The sequence below is a fragment of the Mobula birostris genome, chromosome X (genome assembly GCF_030028105.1).
Source record: "Mobula birostris isolate sMobBir1 chromosome X, sMobBir1.hap1, whole genome shotgun sequence".
Classification (NCBI taxonomy): Eukaryota; Metazoa; Chordata; class Chondrichthyes; order Myliobatiformes; family Myliobatidae; genus Mobula; species Mobula birostris.
In genome coordinates, this window is record NC_092402.1 from 53627187 (window position 1) to 53651745 (window position 24559).

Below are 24559 nucleotides of genomic sequence, written 5' to 3' on the forward strand. Positions count from 1 at the left end.
CCGCATTCTTCTAAACTCCAGTGAGTACAGGCCCAGAGCCAGCAAGCGGTCCTCATATGTTAACCCCTTCAATCCTGGAATTTTTCTCGTAAACCTCTTTTGAACTGCCATTAGCAACATTTTAAAGCCATCAGGACAAATACGTGGGTAGGAGAGGTACAGAGGGCAACAAAGTTGAAAGTTAGCAAAGATGGGATGGGCTGTAGGGCTCGTTTGTGCTGTGTGACTGAGTCTAAATTGGGTGAGAGGTGTTTGACACAGAAAGCAACAGCCTTCCCTCGGACATAATGAAGCCGTGTATGGATCGGTCGGATAGAAAAGTTCCTGGAATGGCGGTGAGGAATGATATCTTTTTCCCGGTTTGAAAATGTGGAGGGGTGACTGGACTCGTGTGGGCACTGTCAGACCCTCGACGGGTGGAAGATTAACAGTCCTGCTGAGGGTCTCAGCCCGAAATGTCGACCGTACTTTTTTCCATAGATGCTGCCCGACCTGCTGAGTTCCTCCAGCATTTTGTGTGTGTGTGTGTTGCTTCGATTTCCAGCATCTACAGATTTTCTCTTGTTTGTGGAAGATTAACTGGGCCGTTACCATGCACGAGGGCCGGGAGGATTTTGAAATGCAGGATCGGAGCTAGAGCTGTGTCAACACCAGAGATTAGTTCAGTAGGGGCAAGAGGCAAGAAGTGAGGAGCTGAGAGCCGAGCGCTGGGCAGATTTTCTCCTAGTCGGGTGTGTGGTTAAATCTCTCTGGTAACCGCCCCCCCCACCACCCACTGACAGGAACCGGATATGATGATCTGTGCGCGGGTGAGCGCGCCGGTGTGAGCGAGGGATGGGGGAGGGAGCAATTGTTGAGCAGCCAGTGACTCAGGAGGGGGAGAAAGTCTCCTCTGTTCCAGCCGACCCGGGTTATCTGTGTTGGAATCCGAGCGGGGTAGGGCGGGGAGGGGGAATGTTGCTGCTTGTCGAGGTGTGGTGGGGTGTTGGAGGGGGGTGGATACACGGCAAACCCGTTCGATGGTCAGCGGGCCCGGCGAGAGAACTCGGAGGGAGGAGTTGATTCAGAGAAGCCATGTGCTTTATCACAGAGCACGTTTTACACTGAGCTCTCCTCCTCCTCCTCCTCCCACCCCGCTGACAGAACTGTCAAGGTGGCGGGTGGGTGTGCGACACAGAGGAACGGGAACGATGGAATGTAGGACTGGGCCTTAAAGGCATCGGTCTGACCTCTGCGGAGTTCTAGGGGTTGCGGGGCGGGGAGGAGAACTGGCTTGGACTAGCAATGTAGTGAGGAAGAAGGGCTGGCGGCAGCAAAGGGTCCATATTCTACCTACTCTTCACCCGTTACCTTCTCTAAGCGTCCCCGCTCTGCCCTCGTCACCCTTCACCCCAACTGCACCTCGCCCGCTATCTCTCTGTGTTATAGGTAGTGAGTTCCTGTTGTGTGTCCGGAAAGCGTGTGTGCGGCCTGTTCCGTCACGGTACTGACTGTCTCCCATTTCTCCCACCTGCCCTCACCCATCCCCCTCTCCTTTTGCCGCCCCTGTCCTTCACCATCACTGTCCCTTTCCCTGCCCTCCCATTCTCATCCTTGAATCGTCCTTCCGCCCTTTCCAGGTGACGTCCCACAGCACAGTCCTCAACCTCAACGCCAAGGTATGGCAGAAAGTCCATCCCCAGCTGGACACTGTCAGCCCATCCACGCACGATCCCCTGGGCTCCTGGAGAGGGAGCTTGTCTTGCATCTCTGCGCCCCACACTGAAGGTAAGGTGGGGCTGTGGATTCACTGCGAGGTGGGGGTTCCTGAACTTGGAGGTTGTGTGGCGATGGGATTTTGTCCGTAGGGTGGGTGGAGGGGGGGTGGTCATAATCCTGGCATAGCTCGGTGATGATCACATGCATGAGGAGGGCTTTAGGAACACCAGGGTCACTGAGTCTGGGGTCTCTTGTAGCTGCCCCCCACCCCTATCGTTCCTCATCCCTCCCTCCTCTCCCTCCCTGTTCCCCTCCTCTTGCCCTTCCTGTTCCTCCACCTGTCCCTCACCCTCTCACCTTCCCCCGCCCCTCCTGCCCCTCTCATCACCCCCAAGCTCAGGATGAGGTGTTTGCCCTGAACCCGATGACCATGGAGATTATGAGATCTGAGAGCAAGCACCCTGCCTCCCCCTTGCTCCCGGTGGTTGAATGGGGTTTGGAGGGCCAAAATCTGGGAGCTGGAGCAGGGTGGGTCTATGCCAAGGGAGGGGTGCGGGGAATCTCCCCCAGCTCAAACTGGGTTACCAGTACCTCAGAGTGGTTCATGTAATTGTAGGTTGGGTGGGGGATAGGCCAAGGGATCAACACCACACCCCTACCCCTTGACCCCAGCGGCTCATGGCTCCCCTCTTGGATAAATAGGCTTTGGACGCAAGGTTATGTCACAGGGAGCAACGCCGGGGTCAATATCTGAGATCCCTGCTGAGCAGATGGGAGCCCTTGACAGAATGGACAGCCTTCCCCCTGAAGCTGACAGAGCCCCCGAGGTCACAGGTAGGTAGGTGAGCGGAGGTGGGTGTACTCCTGAAGGCGAGAGTGGAGGTGGCCTCACCCCACTGCCCCATTCTCATCCCTCTGCCCTGTGTCAGTCCCCAAGCTAATCCCACTGCCCCACTGTCTTCCCCACAACCCCGGGTCAGTCCCCAAACTAATCCCACAGCCCCGCGTCAGTCCCCAGACTAATCCCACTGTCCCACTCTCTCCCCCAGCCCAATGTCAGTCCCCAAACTGATCCCATTGCCTCACGTCAGTCCCCAAACTAATCCCACTGCCCCACTCTCTCCACCTAGCCCCATGTCAGTCCCCAAACTGATCCCACTGCCCCACAGTAGTCCCCAAACTAATCCCACTGCCCCACGTCAGTCCCCAAACTAATCCCACTGTCCACACTCACCTCAGCCCTGTGCTGTGGAAGGGTGAAGAGCGGTTCACCTGTACTTGTCAGAGGTGGCTTTGCTTTCCGCAGTGGATGTCCTTTGTGGGGAGGCTGCTGGTGGTGGAGGACAGTCCCAATTCCAGAATTGCAGTGGGGTAACAGTGTTTTTTCCCCCATGCAGGATGCCAAGATCAGCTGAGCGAGGATGCTCGCAGCACTGAGGATCTGCGGACGTCCTTAAGGAAGCAACTTGAATTCTGTTTTTCCCGGTTAGGCATCTCTCATGTCTGTATGTTCTTGGGGATAGTTGGGGTATGTGTGTTGGGTGGGAGATGCTCTCTGGGGGGTCTGTGTTTGGGGGGGGGCAAAGGGAATTCATTGTTACTGTCTGTGTGTGTGTGGACTACAGGGAGATGGCGGGTGGTGGGTAGGGGTGGGTCTACGTGTAAGGGGGTTGCAAGTGTATCTTGAGTATGTGGTCCATGTGTGCATGAGGGGTAGTCTCTAGGAGTGTATGTGGGAGCTCTGGGGAATCTGGGTGTGTGGGGGCTGAGTCTGGGGATCTGTGGATATGTCTGTGGGGTGCGGGGCATTCTTTGTATCGATATGGGAGATGCCGAGGTCTGTGGCTCTGGGTGGGGTTACTGCTCAGTGATGATCAAATGCATGAGGAGGGGTTCAGGAATACCGAGGTACTGAGTCTGGGGTCCCTGCCCTCCCCATCCACTCCACTCTTCCCCGTTCCTTTCCTACTTCTGTCAAATTCCTCCTCCTTCCTCCCTCACCCTCCCCTTTCCCTATTCTCCATCCCCCACCTTCCTACCTCCTCCTGCTCCCTTCTCTCCCTCCCCACCCCCCAAGCTCAGGATGAGGTGTTTGTCCTGTCCCCAGTGACCATGGAGATTATGAGATCTGAGAGCAAACATGACCCCTTGCTCCACCTAGGATGTGGTGGGGCACCTAGGATGCTGCACCCGTGTGAGTGTGTGTCTGGGGCAAGGATGGGACAGAAGGAAGGGGCTGGATAGTATGTATTAAATGTCAACGGGTCCAGGTTAGATCCATTGGGCAAGGAGGTGGGGTCTGGATATCTGGAGGGGTCTAGGGGTACGGAGGTGGTTTACACACACAGGGATGGAGAAGAAAGTGACAGAAGTCAGAATAAGATATTAGGGGATGGAATGTGAGCTGACAGGTGATGGATGAGACCAGGGGAAGGGGTTGAAGTAAAAAGCTGGGAGGGGCTAGGTGGAAGAGGTAAAGGGCTGAAGAAGGAAATTGATAGGAGAGGACTGGACCATGGGAGAAAGGGAAGGGGGGTGAGAAGAAGAAAACATGAGAGGAAACCAGGATGGAGAGCTGGAAAAAGAAGAGGGAGGGGGAAAATTATGGGAAGCAGGAGAAGACCCATTTCCCCCTCACTTGGTTTCAGTCATAACCTGCCAGCTTGTACTCCCCCCCCCCCCCCCCCACCTTATTTGAGTTCGTATTCCTTTCCAAACCTCATGAAGGGTCTCGGCCCAAAAGGTTTTTACGCTCCCCCAGATTCTGATTCTGCCTGACCTGAGTTTTCCAGCGATTTGCGTGTATTTCTCTAGATTTCCAGCATCTACAGAGTCAGTACTTCTCTTAATGGGTCTGTAGTTCTGGGACAGGGAGTTGTGGGCTTGAGACCTAGAGGGGTCTGGGTTAACTGGAGCTGGGAAGTGGAGTCTGGATATATGGAGGAGTTGTGGGACAGGCAGGTGGGATCTGGGGCGCTAAAGGATTCCACTAGACAGAATCTTGTTCTGGAGCAGGGAAATAAGAGGTTCGGAACAGTTCCATGGGGCAGGTGGGCTAAGGTCCTGGCATAGTGCCCAACAAAGTTCTCTGCCTGCACGACTCAGCTCCTGACATGTGCCTCCTGCAGGGAGAACCTCTCCAAGGATCTGTACCTGGTCTCGCAGATGGACAGCGACCACTTCCTGCCTATCTGGACCATCGCCAATATCGAGGGCATCAAGAAACTGACCACCGACCTGGAGCTTATCCTTGATGTTCTGCGGTGTAAGAATGTTATTCTTTAGTGCATGGTATTCTATCTGGCTCCCTCCACACTGTCCCATCACACACTCCCAGGGTCAGATACAGAGTGAATCTCCCTCCACACTGTCCCATCACACACTCCCAGGATCAGACACAGAGTGAATCTCCCTCCACACTGTCCCATCACACACTCCCAGGGTCAGACACAGAGTGAATCTCCCTCCACAGCATCCCATCACACACTCCCAGGGTCAGACACAGAGTGAATCTCCCTCCACACTGTCCCATCACACACTCCCAGGGTCAGACACAGAGTGAATCTCCCTCCACACTGTCCCATCACACACTCCCGGGGTCAGACACAGAGTGAATCTCCCTCCACACTGTCCCATCACACACTCCCGGGGTCAGACACAGAGTGAATCTCCCTCCACACTGTCCCATCACACACTCCCGGGGTCAGACACAGAGTGAATCTCCCTCCACACCATCCCATCACACACTCCCGGGGTCAGACACACAGTGAGGTTCTCTCCAGACACTGCTGAGGACAGAGACAGCGAAGACTGGCCATGTAATCTCTGTCCCAGTGGCTCTCCGTCTCCCAGCACAGCGTTGCCACTTGCTCCCTTCTTCACCTGTTCCCACACTTTCTCCCTCTCCAGCCTCTCCGTTGGTGCAAGTGGATGAGAAGGGCGAGAGAGCTCGTCCAAATCATAAGCGGTGCATTATCATCCTGAGGGAGGTCCCTGAATCTACTCCTGTGGAGGTGAGTGAGAGAAGGTGGGGGAGAGGTGTGTTGTGTGTGGTTTTAGCACAAAGCTGCTATCTCAAAATGGAGAAGTATGTAAAGTTTATCATCATTACCTATTTTATCAGGTAGATCATAAAATGATCGTCAGTGTTAACTATTTTACTATTTTGAGTACTTTTCAAGCAGCCTGTTTCATTTAAGTAAATGTTATTTAGGCATACCTGAGATGTCATAAGCACAAGAAAATCTACAGGTGCTGGAAATCCAAAGCAATACTGGAGGAACTCAGCAGGTCAGGCAGCATCTAGGGAAATGAACAAATAGTTCACTTTTGAATTGAATTGACTTTACTTCACATACATGAGGAGTAAAAATATTAACATTATGTCTCTGTCTGAATGTGCAATCATAATAATTTATAATAAATAGTACGTACAACAGGACAGTCATTTTGGTATAGAAATACAATTGTGTCAGCCCGAATTAATCAGTCTGATGGCCTGGTGGAAGAAGCTTTCCGGAAGCCTGTTGGTCCTGGCTTTTATGCTGTGGTACCATTTCCCGGATGGTAGCAGCTGGAACAGTTTGTGGTTGGGGTGACTCGGGTCCCCAATGATCCATCAGGCCCTTTTTACATACCTGCCTTTGTAAATGTCCTGAATCATGGGAAGTTCACAACTACAGATGCATTAGGCTGTCCACACCACTCTCTGCAGAGTCCTGTAATTAAGGGAGCTACATCCCCATACCAGTCAGGAGGCTCTCAATTGTGCCCCTGTAGAAAGTTCTGGGGATTTGGGAACCCCATACCAAACTTCCTCAACCATCTGAGGTGAAAGAGGCGCTGTTGTGCCTTTTTCACCACACAACTGGTGTGTACAGACCACGTGAGGTCTTCGGAGATGTGGCTGCCGAGGACCTTATGTTTACTCTCTCAACCCCAGATCCATTGCTGTCAAAAGGGGTTAGCCTGTCTCCATTCCTCCTGTAATCAACACCAGCTCCTTTGTTTTTGCAACATTGAGGGAGAGGTTGTTTTCTTGACACCACTGTGTCAAGGTGATGACTTCAGGCCAAGACATGACTCAGCACGAATTCTAAAAAGGAAGTAGGCCCCTTTGGAAATTTTCAGCAGGCGAGACGTTGTGGTTTTATTGGGCACTTAGCAAAGTTGGGTTTAAGCATTGTGGAATTGGGCACTGTTAGAGTGGAGAACTTCGGGCTTTGGCTCAAGAGGCTTCAGCAAGAAGAGGTGAAAGCAAAGGTAGATTTCTGGCAAGTTCCTTTGTTTGTCTATTAGTGCCTATTTGGAGCAGTAAGCATGGGTCCAGAGTTAGTGGTGTGTTCTTCATGTCTGATGTTGGAGATCTGGGAGATTTCCAGTCTGCCTAATAATTGAGTCTACATGAAGTGTGTCCATCTGCAGCTACTTAGAAACCATATTAGGGAATTGGAGATGCAGCTGGATCACCTTCAGCCCATATGGAAGAATGAGGTAACTGATAAAGAGCTACAGAGATAATTTGCAGGAGGCAGGCAGCTGGGTGATTGTCAGGAGAGGAAAAAGGGATAGACAGTGTCCTTGTGGCTGTCCACTTCAATAAGACATACATCTTTAGGTAATTTTTTTTTTGGGGGGGTGGGGTTGTGGCCTACTGAGGAAAGCAGGAGCAACCAGGTCTCTGGTACTGAGTCTGGCACTTTGGACTCAAAAGGGTTGTGGGATGAAGCGGAGTGCAGTGGTGAGAGGAGCAGACAGGTGATTCTGTGGATGTGAAACACCCGAGTAGTATGTTGCCTCCCATTATGGGAAGAGAGACTCTGTTCTTCCACACTGTTAAGAATCCTGCTATTAACCCTGTATATTCTGCCTTCAAATTTGACCTTCCCAAAGTGAATCACATGAATCACTTCATACTTTCCCGGGTTGAATTCCATCTGCCCTTTCTCAGTCCAGCTCTGCATCCTGTCAGTATTTTGTTGGAATCTTCTACACTGAACCTTTGTGTCATCTGCAAACTTACTAACCCACCCTCCTACATTCAAGATATTTATTTTAAAAAAATCACAAACACACAGTTGTAGAGTCCTTGAAAGTGAGTCCATAGATTGGATCACTGTTGAGGTGAGTGAAGTTATCCTCTCAGGGTTAGGAGCCTGATAGTTGAAGAATAATAACTATTCCTGAACCTGGTGCTGTGGCTTCTTTACCCTCTGCCAATGGTGGTAGTGAAAAGAGAGCATGGCTGTTGCTGATGGATGTTGTTTTCTTTTGACAGCACTCCTTGTTGATGTGCTCAGTGGTAGGGAGGGTTTTTCCCGTGGTGGACTGGGCTGTACCCACCACTTTTGGTAGGTTTTTCTTTCGGCCATTTCATATCAGGCCATGATGTAACCAGTCAGGATATTGGCTACTGTGAATCTGGAAGCTTCAGATGATATGCAGAATCCGCGCAAATTTCTAAGAAAGCAGAGATGCTGCTGTGCTTTCTTTGTAATGACACTTGCATGCTGTTCCCAGGACAGATCCTCCAATATGAACTTAAAATTTGCTGACCCTCTGCAGCACTCCTTCCTTAATGAGGACTGACTCATGGACTTACTCCTGCAGTTAATAATCGGCTTTTTGTTTTTGCTGATGTTGAGTGATAAGTTGGTTTTGTGGCACTATTCAACCAGATTTTTGATGATCTTCCTGTATACTGATTTGTCACCGCTTTTGATTTGGCCAACAGCAGTGGTGTTGGCAGCAAACTTAAATAGTTGGCACAACATTGTAAGCCAAAGGGCCTGTATTGTGCTGTAGTGTTCTATGCATGACCATACACTTCCCTGAGCTCTGTTCCATCTGCCATTTCTTGGCCCATTTTCCTAATTTCTCCAAGTCCGTCTGCAAATTTCCTGCCCCTCCACCTACCTGTGTTGTTTGTTACCTTGCCCACAAAGCCGTCAACTCCATCGTCCAAATCATTAACCTATAATGTGAAAAGAATCTGTCCCAACACAGACCCCTGTGGCTACTGGTGACTAGTGGTGTTCCAAACAGAAAAAGCTCCCTTTATTCCCACTCTTTGCCTCTGGTAGTCAGCCAATCTATCCATGTTAGTATCTTTTTTGTAATATTATGGACTCTTATCTTGTTAGGCAGCCTCATGTGTGGCACCTTGTCAAAGGCTACTGAAGATCCAAATACACAACATGAACCAATTTTACTTTGTCTATCCTGCTAGTTATTTCCTCAAAGAATTCCAACACATTTGTCAGGTAAAATTTCCAAATTGGGGAAAGTATGTTGACTTCTGCCTATTTTATCATGTGCTTCCAAGTACCCTGAAATTTCACCCTTAATAATCGACTCCAACATCTTGCCAATCACTGAAGTCAGGCTAACTGGCCTATAATTTCCTGTGTTTTGCACCTCTCCTGTCTTACAGGTGGAGTGACATTTGCAATTTTCCAGTCCTCTGGAACCATTCCACAATGTAATAATTTTTGAAAGATCATTACTAATGCCTCCATGATGTCTTCAGTTACCTCATTCACAACTCTGGGGTGTAGTCCATCTGGTCTAGGTGACTTGTGTATCTTCAGATCTTTCAGCTTACCAAGCACCTTCTCCTGAGACACACTAATTTCTGGCATACTGCTGATGACAACCGTGAAGGATGACACAAAATACTAGCTGCCATTTCTTTGTCTCTCATTACATTTCTCCAGGAGTTCAATATCCACTTTAACCTCTGTTTTACCCTTTATATATCTGAAAAAGTTTTGGTTTCCTTTTATTTTTGTGTATAGATATATATATCTAGGTAACCTTAGAACTTCATCTTTCTTATGGCTTTTTTAGTTACCTTCTGTTTTTTTTTTTTTAGAAAGCTTCCCAATCCTCTACCTTCCAACTAATTCTTTCTTTATATTTTTCGCCACAGTGGCATAGTGGTTGATGATGATGATGGCGTCAACTCAGGCCTGAGAGGTCAGCGTCAGATTCATACCTTACAAGGCGCAGTTTGAAAGGCTGTGTGGGGCGCCACTCCTCACACAGACATTTCGCAGTATTATTTTACGAGGCCCAGTTGCAAGCTCAACATCAACCCGGCGCGGATGGAGATTGTGTACAGGGGCAGTCTGTCACTGGATCGAACTCGGGAACCTCCGTTCTCGAGCCCGGCGCTGATCTCACTGTGCCACCAGCCAACCTGAATAGCGGTTAGCACGATGCAATTACAGCTCAGGGTGTTGGAGTTCAATTCCGTCGTCATCTGTAAGGAGTCTGTACGCCCTCCCCGTGGAATGTGTAGTTTAGAGCTGTAATTGGGTGAATTTCAGATCATTCAGGGGTCTGAGGGGTTGATAGACAGGACATATAGAGAAGTAGTTACAGCCAAGGTGCAGGACACAGGAAGCTGGGTGATGGTCTGGAGGGGGAAAGGGGTTAAACAGCCAGAGCAGAGTAACGCTGTGGCCACCTCCCTCAACAACAGGTATATCACCATGGATACTATTGGAGGGCTGACTTAGCAGAGGAAAGTCACAGCGGTCAGGCCTGTGGCACTGAGTCGGGCTCGCTGGATCAGAAGGGAAGGGGGGAGAAGAGGAACTATAGTGATAGGGGAATCATTAAAACAGAAAGGAGGGTTCTTTGGATGAAAACGAGATTCCTGGATGGTTTGTTGCTTCCCGGATGCCAGGCTTGGGGACATCTCTGATTGAGTCCTCAGTGTTATTAATTAGGGAGGTGAGCAGCCAGAGGTCGTGGTCCACATCAGTGGGTAGGAAGGGTGGCAAGATCCTGCAAATTGAGTTCAGGGAATTTGGTACTAAGTTAAAGCGCAGGATTTCCAGGGTTGTGATCTTGGGATTGCTACCCTGGCCACATGCTAGTGAGGCCAGAAGTAGGAAGATTATACAGTTTAACACGTGGCAGAGGAGATGGTATAAGAGGGAGGGCTTCAGATTTTTAGATCATTGGGCTCTTTCCCAAGGAAGGTGGGACCTATACAGAAGGGACAGTTTGCACCTGAACTGGAGGGGGACTAATATCCTAGCAGGAACGTTTGGTAGTGCCGCACAGGGGGTTTAATCCGGAGTCATAGGGGTACGGGAGCCAGAGCAGAACAGATGGTGGAGAGGTTGTAGAGAAAGATGTTATTAGGCCTACAGTACGTACAAGGTCAGGAATGAAGAGGTTGGGCGTGGTGGGACTAATGTTCTGAGCTGCGAATATTTCAATGCAAGGAGTGTTGCAGGAAAGGTGGATGAGCTCAGGACATGGATCAGCACGTGGAATTATGACATTGCAGCCATTAGTTAGACTTGGTTGCAGACGAGACAGGACTGGCAACTCAGCGTTCTGTGGTTCCGTTGTTTTAGACGTGACAGAGCAGGAGGGATTAAAGGGGGAGGGAGGAATGGCATTACTAGTCAGGGAAAATGTCACAGCAGTGCTCAATCAGGACAGACTGGAGAGCTCAACTAATGACACTTTATGGGTAGAACTGAGGAATAGGAAAGGTATGACAATGTTAGTGGGATTATATAACAGACCACCCAATGGTCTGGGGGATTTAGAGGAACAAATTTGTAGAGGGATCGCAGACTGTTGGAAAAAACATAAGGTTGTGATAGTAAGTGATTTTAACTTTCCACATACTGACTGGGACTGTCATACTGTAAAAATGACTGGATGGGATAGGGTTTGTCAAATGTGTACAGGGAAGTCCCAACCAGAGAGTGTGATACTAGATCTCCTGTTAACGGAGTGAGACAGGGCAGGTCACAAAAATTTGTGTAGGGGAATACCTTGCATTTAGTTATCATAATGCAATTAGTTTCAAAAGGATAGATCTAATCTTCAGGTTGAGATTCTAGATTGGAGAAAGGTCAATTTTGATGGTGTCAGAAAGGATGTGACAAGTGGTTTTCAGGTAAAGGTGTACTTGGGAAGTGGGAGGCCTCCAAAAGTGAAATTTTGAGAGTGCAAAGCTTGTACGTGCTTGTCAGAATAAAAAGCAAGGATAACAAGTTAGGGAACCTTGGTTTTTGCGAAATACTGAGGCCCTGTTTAAGAAAAAGGGGGTGCATAACCAGTACTGTATAGGCAGGTAGGAAAAGATAAGGTGCTTATAGATAATAAGAAATGCAAAAGAACACTTAAGAAGGAACTCAGGAAGTCATGGACCCCATACAGATTACAGAGGAAGATGTGTTTGCTGTCGTGAGACAAGTCCCTAGGACTTGTCAAGGTGTTCCCTCTGGTCCTGTGGTGGGGAAAATGTTAGAGTCAATTATCAAAGATGTGATAACAGCACATTTGGAAAGCGGTGAAATCATCGGACAAAGTCAGCATGGATTTGTGAAAGGAAAATCATGTCTGATGAATCTCAGAATTTTTTGAGGATGTAACTAGTAGAGTGGATAGGGGAGAACCAGTGGATGTGGTATATTTGGATTTTCAAAAGGCTTTTGACAAGGTCCCACACAGGAAGATTAGTGTGCAAACTTAAAACACACGGTATTGGGGGTAAGGTATTGATGTGGATAGAGAATTGTTTGGCAGACAGGAAGCAAAGAGTGGGAATAAACGGGACCTTTTCAGAATGGCGGGCAGTGACTAATGGGGTACCGCAAGGCTCAGTGCTGGGACCCCAGTTGTTTATAGATAATAGACAATAGGTGCAGGAGTAGGCCATTCGGCCCTTCGAGTCAGCACCGCCATTCACTGTGATCATGGCTGATCATCCACAATCAGTATCCAGTTCCTGCCTTGTCCCCATAACCTTTGATTCCGCTATCTTTAAGAGCTCTATCCATCTCTTTCTTGAAAGCATCCAGAGACTTGGCCTCCACAGCCTTCTGGGGCAGAGCATTCCACATATCCACAACTCTCTGGGTGAAAAAGTTTTTCCTCAACTCTGTTCTAAATGGCCTACCCCTTATTCTTAAACTGTGGCCTCTGGTTCTGGACTCAACTATCAGCGGGAACATACTTCCTGCCTCCAGCATGTCCAATCCCTTAATAATCTTATATGTTTCAATAAGATCCCCTCTCAGCCTTCTGAATTCCAGAGTATACAAGCCCAGTCGCTCCAATCTTTCAACATGACAGTCCTGCCATCCCGGGAATTAACCTTCTGAACCTACACTGCACTCCCTCAGTAGCAAGAATGTCCTTCCTCAAATTTGGAGACCAAAACTGCACACAGTACTCCAGGTGTGGTCTCACCAGGGCCCTGTGCAGCTGCAGAAGGACCTCTTTGCTCTTATACTCAATTCCCCTTGTTATGAAGGCCAGCATGCCATTAGCTTTCTTCACTGCCTGCTGTACTTGCATGCTTGTTTTCAGTGACTGATGTACAAGAACACCTAGATCTCGTTGTATTTCCCCTTTTCCTAATTTGACTCCATTTAGATAATAATCTGCCTTCCTGTTCTTACCACCAAAGTGGATAACCTCACATTTATCCACATTAAACTGCATCTGCCATGCATCTGCCCACTCATCCAGCCTGTCCAAGTCACCCTGCATTCTCATAACATCCTCCTCACATTTCACACTGCCACCCAGCTTTGTGTCATCAGCAAATTTGCTAATGTTACTTTTAATTCCCTCATCTAAATCATTAACATATATTGTAAACAGCTGCGATCCCAGCACTGAACCTTGCGGTACCCCACTGGTCACCGCCTGCCATTCCGAAAGGGACCCGTTAATCGCTACTCTTTGTTTTCTGTCAGCCAGCCAATTTTTAATCCATGTCAGTACTCTGCCCCCAATACTATGTGCCCTAATTTTGCCCACTAATATCCTATGTGGGACTTTATCAAAGGCTTTCTGAAAGTCCAGGTACACCACATCCACTGGCCCTCCCTTGTCCATTTTCATAGTTACATCCTCAAAAAATTCCAGAAGATTAGTCAAGCACGATTTCCCCTTCGTAAATCCATGCTGACTCGGACCGATCCTGTTACTGCTATCCAGATGTGTCGTAATTTCATCTTTTATAATTGACTCCAGCATCTTTCCCACCACCGACGTCAGGCTAACCAGTCTATAATTCCATGTTTTCTCTCTTCCTCCCTTCTTGAAGAGAGGGACAACATTAGCCACCCTGCAATCCACAGGAACTGATCCTGAATCTATAGAACATTGGAAAATGATTACCAATGCATCCACGATTTCTAAAGCCACCTCCTTAAGTACCCTGGGATGCAGACCATCAATATATATTACAATATTTACATACAAATGACTTAGACGAGGGAATTAAATGCAGCATCTCCAAGTTTGCGGATGACACGAAGCTGGGCAGCAGTGTTAGCTGTGAGGAGGATGCTAAGAGTATGCAGAGTGACTTGGATAGGTTAGGTGAGTGGGCAAATTCATGGCAGATGCAATTTAATGTGGTTAAATGTGAGGTTATCCACTTTGGTGGCAAGAACAGGAAAACAGATTATCTGAATGGTGGTTGATTAGGAAAAGGGGAGGTGCAACGAGACCTGGGTGTCATTATACACCAGTCATTGAAAGTGGGCATGCAGGTACAGCAGGCGGTGAAAAAGGCGAATGGTATGCTGGCATTCATAGCAAGAGGATTCGAGTACAGGAGCAGGGAGGTACTACTGCAGTTGTACAAGGCCTTGGTGAGACTACACGTGGAGTATTGTGTGCAATTTTGGTCCCCTAATCTGAGGAAAGACATTCTTGCCATAGAGGGAGTACAAAGAAGGTTCACTACATTGATTCCTGGGATGGCAGGACTTTCATATGATGAAAGACTGGATCGGCTAGGCTTGTACTCTCTGGAATTTAGAAGATTGAGGGGGGATCTTATTGAAACGTATAAAATCCTAAAGGGATTGGACAGGCTAGATGTAGGAAGATTGTTCCCGATGTTGGGTAAGTCCAGAACGAGGGGTCACAGTTTAAGGATAAAGGGGAAGCCTTTTAGGATCGAGGTGAGGAAAAACTTCTTCACACAGAGAGTGGTGAATCTGTGGAATTCTCTGCCACAGGCATTGGCTATATTTAAGAGGGAGTTAGATATGGCCCCTATGGCTAAGGGGATCGGGGGTATGGAGAGAAGGCAGGTACAGGGTTCTGAGTTGGATGATCAGCCATGATCATACTTTACTTCATACTCTATTGTCGCCAAACAATACTTTATACTTTATTGTTGACAAACAATTGGTACTAGAACGTACAATCATCACAGCGATATTTGATTCTGCGCTTCCCGCTCCCTGGATTACAAATATTAAGCATTAAAAATATTAAAAATAGTTAAAGTTAGTAAATATTAAAAATTTAAATTATAAATCATAAATAGAAAAATGGGAAGCAAGGTAGTGCAAAAAAACCGAGATGCAGGTCTGGATATTTGGAGGGTACGGCCCAGATCTGGGTCAGGATCCATTCAGCAGTCTTATCACAGTTGGAAAGAAGCTGTTCCCAAATCTGGCCGTATGAGTCTTCAAGCTCCTGAGCCTTCTCCCGGAGGGAAGAGGGACGAAAAGTGTGTTGGCTGGGTGGGTCGTGTCCTTGATTATCCTGGCAGCACTGCTCCGACAGCGTGTGGTGTAAAGTGAGTTCAAGGACGGAAGATTGGTTTGTGTGATGTGCTGCGCCGTGTTCACGATCTTCTGCAGCTTCTTTCGGTCTTGGACAGGACAACTTCCATACCAGGTTGTGATGCACCCTAGAAGAATGCTTTCTACAGTGCATCTATAAAAATTAGTGAGGGTTTTAGGGGACAGGCCAAATTTCTTTAGCTTTCATAGGAAGTAAAGGCGCTGTTGTGCCTTCTTGGCAGTGGACTCTGCTTGGTTGGACCAAGTCAGGTCATTTGTGATATTGACCCCGAGGAACTTAAAGCTTTTGACCTGTTCCACACGCACCACCGATGTAAATTGGGTCGTGCATTCCGCTACTCCTTCTGAAGTCAACAACCAATTCCTTCGTCTTGCTGACGTTGAGGGATAGGTTATTGTCTTCACACCACGCCACCAGGTTCTTAATTTCCCCTCTCTACTCAAACTCATCATTACCCGAGATACGGCCTACAATTGTGGTGTCATCAGCAAACTTCTATATTGAGTATGATGAAAACTTGGCTACACAATCATGGGTGTACAGTGAGTACAGCAGGGGGCTGAGTACACAGCCTTGTGGGGCACCGGTGCTCAGAGTGATTGTAGAGGAGAGCTTGTCCCCTATTTTTACAGCCTGGGTCCTGTCTGTGAGGAAGTTGAAGATCCAGCTGCAGATCTGAGTGCTAAGGCCCAGGTTCCAGAGCTTACTGAATGGCGGTGCAGGCTCGAAGGGCCGAATGGCCTACTCCTGCACCTATTTTCTATGTTTCTAAATTGCAGGTGCCCTAGCAGAGATACTTAAAGCATGAGGTGCCAGAGGATTGGAGGATAGCTAATGTCCCATTGTGTAAGAAGGGCTAAAAGAATAAGACAGGAAATTATAGGTCGCTGAGCCTGACATCAGTAGTGGGAACGTTATTGGAAGGGTGTTCTAAGAGACTGAATGTATGAGTATTTGCACAGACGGGGATTGATTAGGGATAGTCAGCATGACTTTTTGCATGGTAGGTTACGTCTAATCAATCTTAGAGTTTTTGAGGAAGCTACCAGGAAAGTTGATGAAGGGAAAGCGGTGGATGTTGTCTATGTGGACTTTAGTAAGGCATTTGACAAGCTCCCGCATATGAGGCTGGTCAAGAAGGTTCAGTTGTTTGGCATTCAAGATGAGGTAGTAAATTTGATTAGACACTGACCATGGGAGAAGCTAGAGAGTGGTCGTAGATTGTTGCTTCTGTGACTGGTGGTGTGCAGCAGGGATCTGTTGTTGTTTGTCATCTATATTAACAAGCTGGATGATGTAAACTGGATCAGAAAATTTGCAGATTGACACCAAGATTGGAGGTGTAGTGCACAGCAAGGCTTGCAGTGGGAAAAATGAGCTAAAAACTTGTAGATAAAAGTTAATGCAGAGAAGTGCAAGCAAGGTGTTGCACTTTGATAGGACCAACCAGGGTAGGTCTTACTCAGAGAACAGTGGGGCACTGAGGAGTGTGGTACAACAAAGGGATCTGGGAGTACAGGTACATAATTTGATCGCAGGACAATGCTGGATATTAAGAACTTAAAGAACTGCAGGCCTGCTCCATCAGTGAGCTGCTGGTTGGTGGAGGAGCTGGACTTTGTGTGGCCTATGTTACTGCTGGATACAGGAAGGCATCAGATTCAGTGTAGTCTAACAGCGAGTGATTGTCTTGGATGTTTCTCTTGCAATCAAAAGACCCTGTTGGATGTTGATAATGTCGGTCCAATTCTTTGCTTATTGGCAAGACAGACAGCGAGGGAGCTGTGTGTCCTCAATTATAGCAAGGAGTCAGCATGAAATTTGCCTGTTGTAGCAGTTCAGGAGAGGAGACACTGGAGGCAGTGTTATGTGGCTTTCATGCTGGTTTGGGGCTGGCCCCTTCTGTTGGTGCTGCCCTCCAGTGTTTGATCAGTGGAATAACAGGTTGGACTGCGTGCATACTTTTGTCTGCAGACTGCTGACAACTGCTTGTTCGAGCTGATAACACCCATGCACCATCAATTTACAGGACATGTCACTCAGAGACTTGGGATATATATACATACACACACACACACACACACACACACACACCCCTATGGGGTCGATTTCAACATTTAAGAGAAATTTGGATAGGTACATAGACGGGAGGGGTGTGAAGCGTTGTGGTCTGCATGCATGTTGATGGGACTGGGCAGAGTAATAGTTCAGCACAGACCGGATGGTCTGAAAGGCCTGTTTCTGTGCTGTAGTGTATTCTGACTATTAGGCTAGGGTTAACTGTAGGGTTACTGGGCGGTGCAACTGAAAGGGCCTTTTTTGTGCTGTATTGCTAATTGAATAAAATAAATATATTGTCAGCCCTCTGTTTTTATGCTGTCCTTGACTGACTTGTCAGCCATAGTTGTCTCATCCTCCCTTTAGAATGCTGTTTTTTTTTTTTGGCGCATGCGTATGTGCGATGATGTCTTTTTCAAGCCTTTACAAGGCGCGGCACGAGAGAGACTGGCGTGCCACTCCCCACAGACATTTTTGCAGTATTTTTTCCTCTGTTATTTCCTTTACTCCACTGTGATACTCGTACATCTGACTTTAGCTTCTCCCTTTTAAACCGCAGAGTGAATTCTATCGTATTATGATCACAGCCTCCCAAGTGTTCATTTTCCTTAAACTCCCCAATCAAATCTTGTTCATTACACAATGCCATCTGCGAATTTGCTGATGACATAACTGTTGTTGGCAGACTCTCAGATGGTGATGAGAAGGCGTACAGGAGTGACATAGATCAGCTGGTTGAGTGGTGTCACAACATCAACCTTGCGCTCATTGTCAATTAGACCAAGAAGTTGATTGTGGACTTCAGGAAAGGGGAAGGCAAGGGAACACACACCAGTTCTTATCAAGGGATCAGCAGTGGAAAGGGTGAGCAGTTTCAAGTTCCTGCGTGTCACCATCTCTGAAGATCTGTCCTGGGTCCAATATATTGGTGTGATTATAAAGAAGGCACAACAGCAGCTGTATTTCATTATGACTGTGAGGGGTTTTGGGATGTCACTAAAGACGAGCAAATTTCCACAGGTGTTCCATGGAGAACATTCCAACTGGCTGTATCAGCATCTGGTGTTGGGGTGGGGGGAGGCCTCTGCACAGGATCAGAAAAAGCTGCGGGGGGTTGTAAACTCAGCCAGCTCCATCATAGGTGCTATCCTCCCCAGCATCAGAGTCAGGTTTACTGTCACCGGCACGTGTCGTGAAATTTGTTCACTTGCCAGCCGCACTTCAATGCAATACATAATCTAGAATTTTAAAACAAAAGATAAGTAAATCAATTGCGGTACATATATGTGCATTGAATAGATTAAAATCATGCATAAACAGAAATAATATATATTTTAAAAAGTGAGGTAGTGTTCACGGGTTCAATGTCCATTTGGGAATCTGATGGCAGAGGGGAAGAAGCTGTTCTTGAATTACTGGGTGTGTGCCTTCAGGCTTCTGTATCTCCTCCCCGATGGTAACAATAAGAAGAGGGAATGCTCTGGGTGTTAGGGGGTCCTTAATAATGGACGCTGACTAGATTTACAACCCTCTGCAGCTTTTGGTCCTGTACAGTAGCCCCTCCATACCAGACAGTGATGCAGCCTGTCAGAATGCCCTCCACGGTACAACTATAGAAGTTTTTGAGTGTTTTTGTTCACGTACCAAATCTCTTCAAACTCCTAATGAAGTATAGCCACTGTCTTGCCTTCTTTATAACTACATCAATATGTTGGGACCAGGTTAGATCCTCAGAGATCTTGACACCCAGGAACTTGAAGCTGCTCACTCTCTCCACTTCTGATTCCTCTATGAGGATTGGTATGTGTTCCTTCGTCTTACCCTTCCTGAAGTCCACAATCAGCTCTTTCGTCTTATTGACGTTGAGTGCCAGGTTGTTGCTTCAGCACCACTCCACTAGTTGGCATATCTCGCTCCTGTATGCCCTCTCGTCATCATCTGAGATTCTACCAACAATAGTCATATCATCAGCAAATTTATAGATGGTATTTGAGCTATGCCTAGCCATACAGTCATGGGTATATAGAGAGCAGAGCAGTGGGCTAGGCACACACCCCTGAGGTGTGCCAGTGTTGATTGTCAGCGAGGAGGGTATGTTATCACCAATCTGCACAGACTATGGTCTTCCGGTTAGGAAGTCGAGGATCCAATTGCAGAGGGAGGTACAGAGGCCCAGGTTCTGCAACTTCTCAATCAGGGTTGTGGGAATGATGGTGTTAAATGCTGAGCTACAGTCGATGTCAGGATGCTGTTCATAAGTGTTTGTATTGTCCAGGTGGTCTAAAGCCGTGTGGAGAGCCATTGAGATTGCATCTGCCATTGACCTATTGTGGCGATAGACAAATTGCAATGGGTCCAGGTCCTTGCTGAGGCAGGAGTTCAGTCTAGTCATGACCAACCTGTCAAAGCATTTCATCACTGTCGATGTGAGTGCTACCGGGCGATAGTCATTAATGCAGCCTACATTATTATTCTTAGGCACTGGTATAATTGTTGCCTTTTTGAAGCAAGTGGGAACTTGCACCCGTAGCAGTGAGAGGTTGAAAATGTCCTTGAATACTCCCGCTAGTTGGTTGGCACAGGGTTTCAGAAACTTACCAGATACTCCATCGGGACCTTCTGCCTTGCGAGGGTTCACTCTCTTTAAAGACATTCTAACATCAGCCTCTGAGATAAATCACAGTGAAATCGGGTGCAGCAGGGATCTTCACAGCTGCAGTTATTTTCTCCCTTTCAAAGTGGGCATAGAAGGCATTGAGTTCATCTGGCAGTGAAGCATCGCTGCCATTCATGCTATTGGGTTTACTAATCCTATTTTGGCTTCATTTTGTTTACTTCTCCCCACATTCCTACCAGCTACCTCTCCCCTATATTCTAGCCCTCACCTGTACACCGGGGTGTTTTACAGTGGCCAGTTAACACACTGACGCTACACATTGTTGGGATGTGGTCAAGGTGCACTTGGAGTATTGTGTGCAGTTTTGGTCTTCCAGCGATGGGAAGAATGGGATTGAGCTGGAGGGGATACAGGAAAAATTCACCAGGACCAGAGGGCTTATGTTATTAGGAGAGACTGGACAGCCTCATTGGGTGTGGATTCTATGTAGGCTCTGTCCTGATGAGAGCAGGGTGGGTGTGATCCTTTATGATGTCACTGGCCCTTTTCCAGCACATTTCTGTATATATGTCCTTAATGTCTTTGATGTCATAGGTCAATGATAAATCTGACTCTCCCTCCAGAGATACTTGCAGATAGTGTCCTCAAATGCACATTAATACAATTATACAGGCAGAATGGTGTGTGCATTTTGAGGGAAAGAGGGGGCAGTGTGCAGTCTCGGAGGACGTCTCCTGCTCTAACCACTAACCCCCTCCATTTTATGCCTGTTTCCAGGATGTCCAAGCACTATTCAACAGTGACAGCTGCCCGAATGTGATCAACTGTGAGTTCGCCCACAACAACAGCTGGTACATCACGTTCCAGACCGACAGTGACGCCCAGCAGGTAGGTACAGCTCAGGGTCCTGATTTCACCTCCTGCTCACCCCACCTTCCCACCCTCCCCCGACTGCCTTCCCAGTCCTTCTTCCCGGTCCCCTTTCTTCCCTGCCCGCTTTCTGGTGCTCCCCCACCCCCTTGCTCTCCTTCCCTGTTCTCATCCCCCTGCCCCTACTCTCGCCTGGCTTCCCAGTTCTCTTCCCCCTTTGCCCAATTCTCAGTTTTTCTTGCGCCGCCACCCTCCCACCCGCCTTCCCAGTTCTCACCCCATTCACCCCCACCCACCTCAGTTCTCAACACCCTGCCCCTACCCTCAGCTGCCTTTCTAGTTCCCTCTACCTTAGTGATCACCAACCTTTTAAAGCCCAAGATCCCCTACCTCGACCTCAGTGAAAGGCAAGATCTACCTACTAAATTGCTTAGAGAAAAAACAGCTCAGATTGTACTTACAATTTGAGGCCTTTAATTTTGGCAAATTGTATTTGAATTACACAAAATACTTTTGTCAAACTTTCAAATTAATTCAAACAACACTGTAACTAGCATATCAAACAAGCCATAGCTGTCTTTCTTTAAGAATATTACAATACTTCACACCTTTAATTCTAAGTTTCATTATTTAATTTTATTTCAACACGAAAAATAAATGAATAAAAGTTGACTGTTGCACTCGGTGTGATGACTGGGGCTGAATACTTTCTGCTAGTTCCCTGAAATTTGGCTCATAACTACAGACAGCCAGTCTGTGAGGTGTAGGGTTGCCAACTGTCCCGTATTCCCCCCGCTAAGGTAGAACGTTCCTATGAAACCTTTCGTGCTGAAATGCTTTACGCCAAAGAAGCAATTACCATTAATTTATATGGAAAAAAATTTTGAGTGTTCCCAGACCCAAAAAAAACCTACCAAATCATACCAAATAACACATAAAACCTAAAATAACACTAACATATAGTAAAAGCAGGAATGGTATGATAAATACACAGCCTATATAAAGTAGAAATAATGAAGATTAAACCAAAACCGATTCATCGGGTAAAGAAAAATCAACACGTACGCGCATGCGCACACAGGTGCCCGCGCAAGGCTTCATGGTCATGGTAGTCTTTCTCGGGGTAAACACAAATGTCCTGGGATTTGACTGCTACTTTTGTCCCTTATTTGGGAGTGAGAAAGTTGGCAACCCTAGTGAGGTGTCTTATCAGTAAGTCAGCTCCTGTACTTAGATTTAATAATTTTCATCTGTGAAAATGCAATTTCACATCGATAAGTTGACCTGAAGTAGGCACTGACTTTTAGTGCTATAACACACAGACCGCGCATTGCTCGGCCCCATCAGTAGTAATTGCCACCAGTTTATGAATATGGATGTCATTTTCATGGATATATTTTTTAAACTCATTGTAAATATCCTCACCTCTCGTTCTTTCCTTTAATTGCAAAAGAGTGAGGAAGTCCTCCTTTGTTGTAAAATCCTGGAAAGCCATTCTGACAACTACAACAAGCTGAGCTGTTTACATTACAACCAGGGATTCATCGAACTGTAGTGAAAAATATTCATGTCCTCTGACGGTGACTCTACCCTCCTTGTCACTGTTGCAGGGCCAAGCGGTATATTAGGTATTGCGGTTGTGATGTCGTTTTTGTTTTTAAAGTCATTAAAAACAGTCTCTGCGGTAATGGCCATTGCTTCCTTGAATAAATCGCCATCTGTAAAAGGCTTCTTGTGTTTAGCCAAAAGGTGACTTACACAAAATGATGCTTCAATAGCAGCCTTATTTTGAGCAGCATGTTTTGTGAAAAACGATTGCTGGGCCTTCAACCCCGATTTCAGCTCCTCAACTTTCCAGGCACGAATCGCGCTCTTTGGGGGGTAGGTGTCTTTCAATTCCTGATGGTTGGTGTTGTGGTGCCGCTCCAGATTCCCTCTTTTAGTCAGTGCTTGTGTTTGGTGGCACAACATACATACACACTTGTCTTTCACCAAGGTAAACAGAAATTCCTCTTCCCATTCCGGATGGAATTTGTATGTTTTCGCCGCCTTTCGTGGAGCCTCCGCCATGTTATCGATATCACGAGCGAGTGCCGATTGTATCGCCTCTGATCTGAGCTGACATTCACCTCATTAATTAGCTTGTTTATTTTGGCTTTTTTTTCTTAAAGATGTGCTGTGTGCATCCCGACTACCGCTGCACCCCTGCATGCTTCGCGGCCCGGAGGTTGGGGACACTGCCGTATATTGATGTTTGCGACAGTCTGTACTCTTATCTAATCTAATTGGTCACTTTGATGCAGCACAAGCTACGCTGAAAACGCGGTGCATGGCGGGGGTGCTACACACATGCGCACTGGGCAGAAAGAATGGAACTAAACCCCCGCAACCCGGAAACAATCTCTCTTTACAAACAGCTTTGTAGCAAAAAGTATTGCTATATTACCATTATTCTAATTAGTATTACTTACTTTTATAATGCTCACATTACAACAGTATTTGTGTATTTATTTTTTATTTTTCTTCGGGACCTACTGGGAAAGTCTCAAAGATCGACTGGTTGATCGCGATCGACGGGTTGGCGACCCCTACTCTGCCTCATTAACCTTCCCAAATTCTGTCCATTGCTCCCCTACCCCACTTCGCACCATATGGTTGCCCTGTTCTCTGAGATTCCTTTGAGGCTTGAAGGAGGTGCGATGGTGTTGACAGTAATGGTATTGACAGTGAGCATATATGATTTGTGATTTGTCTTTCACCCCACACCCCTCCACTGCTGTGCCTCTGTGTTTCGTGTGTGTGTCTCTGTCCCCCACACACACACACCCTCTCTCCTACCCCCCCCCCCCCCCCCCAAACAGGCCTTTCAATATCTGCGTGAGGAAGTGAAGACCTTTCAGGGAAAGCCAATCCTGGTGAGTGCCCCATCCTTGTAGATGCCAGAGCTGGGACAGAGTGACATTTAACAGGATCTCGTGGGGCAGATTTCTATCTTAAAAACTTTCATATCCTATCCCTGTTCATTTTCCTTTACGGATTGCAGTTGCTTTATTATTGCCACGTGTATTAAGATAGTGCAAAACTTCCCTTGTATGCTGTTCATACAGATCGGATCATTACACAGTGTATTGAGGTTGAACAGGGTAAAACAACAACAGAATGCAGAATAATGTGTAACAGTTACAGAGAAAGTACAGTGCAGGCAGACAATAGGTACAAGGTCATAAGATAGATTGCAAGGCCAACCAAGAGTCCACCTTTTTGTACAAGATGTCCGTTCAAGAGTCTGATAACAGTGGAGTAGAATCTGTCCTTGAGCCTGGTGATATGTACTTTCAGGCTTTTGTATCTTCTGCCCGATGGGAGGTGGGGGGAGAAGAGGGAATGTCCAGGGTGGGTGGGATCTTTGGTTATTCTGGCTGTTTTCCTGAGACAGAAGTGTAGACAATCCATGGAGGGGAGGCTGGTTTCTGTGATGTGCTGAGCTGTGTCCACAACTCTCTGCAGTTTCTTGTGGTCACCGGCAGAGCGGTTGCCGTACCAAGCCGTGAGGCATCCAGACAGAATGGTTTCCTTGGTGCAGGTGGAGCATGGAACCAAATCAGGGAGGTGGGGGAGGGACCCAGTGAAAGAGGAGTGTGTATGGGTGGGTAAGCAAATGGAGCTCATGGGGCATTGGAGGAAAGGGTGCTGGAAGGGATGTGTGTGTGAGAGGAACTGAGT

The 24559-nt window shown here is 47.3% G+C and overlaps 2 protein-coding genes across 6 annotated transcripts in view; one reads left to right on the plus strand and one right to left on the minus strand.

The window, feature by feature from the left end:
- dip2bb (disco-interacting protein 2 homolog Bb) overlaps positions 1-111 on the minus strand; it is a 50427-nt gene extending 50316 nt beyond the window's left edge. The window contains 1 exon segment of the mRNA XM_072248970.1: positions 95-111. Coding sequence (XP_072105071.1) covers positions 95-111 — 17 coding nt within the window.
- The window catches only part of larp4ab (La ribonucleoprotein 4Ab), a 38612-nt gene continuing 14082 nt past the window's right edge, over positions 30-24559 (plus strand). For 2 of the 5 annotated variants that reach the window (XM_072249725.1, XM_072249726.1), the window contains exons 1-8: positions 820-936; positions 1620-1767; positions 2401-2532; positions 3096-3183; positions 4827-4963; positions 5608-5711; positions 20744-20854; positions 23698-23751. In XM_072249725.1, the coding sequence (XP_072105826.1) occupies positions 835-936; positions 1620-1767; positions 2401-2532; positions 3096-3183; positions 4827-4963; positions 5608-5711; positions 20744-20854; positions 23698-23751 (876 nt within the window). In that variant the 5' untranslated portion in view covers positions 820-834. Of the gene's footprint in view, positions 336-819; positions 937-1619; positions 1768-2400; positions 2533-3095; positions 3184-4826; positions 4964-5607; positions 5712-20743; positions 20855-23697; positions 23752-24559 lie in introns of those variants that run through there. The other 3 variants (XM_072249727.1, XM_072249728.1, XM_072249730.1) reach the window with 3 other exon arrangements.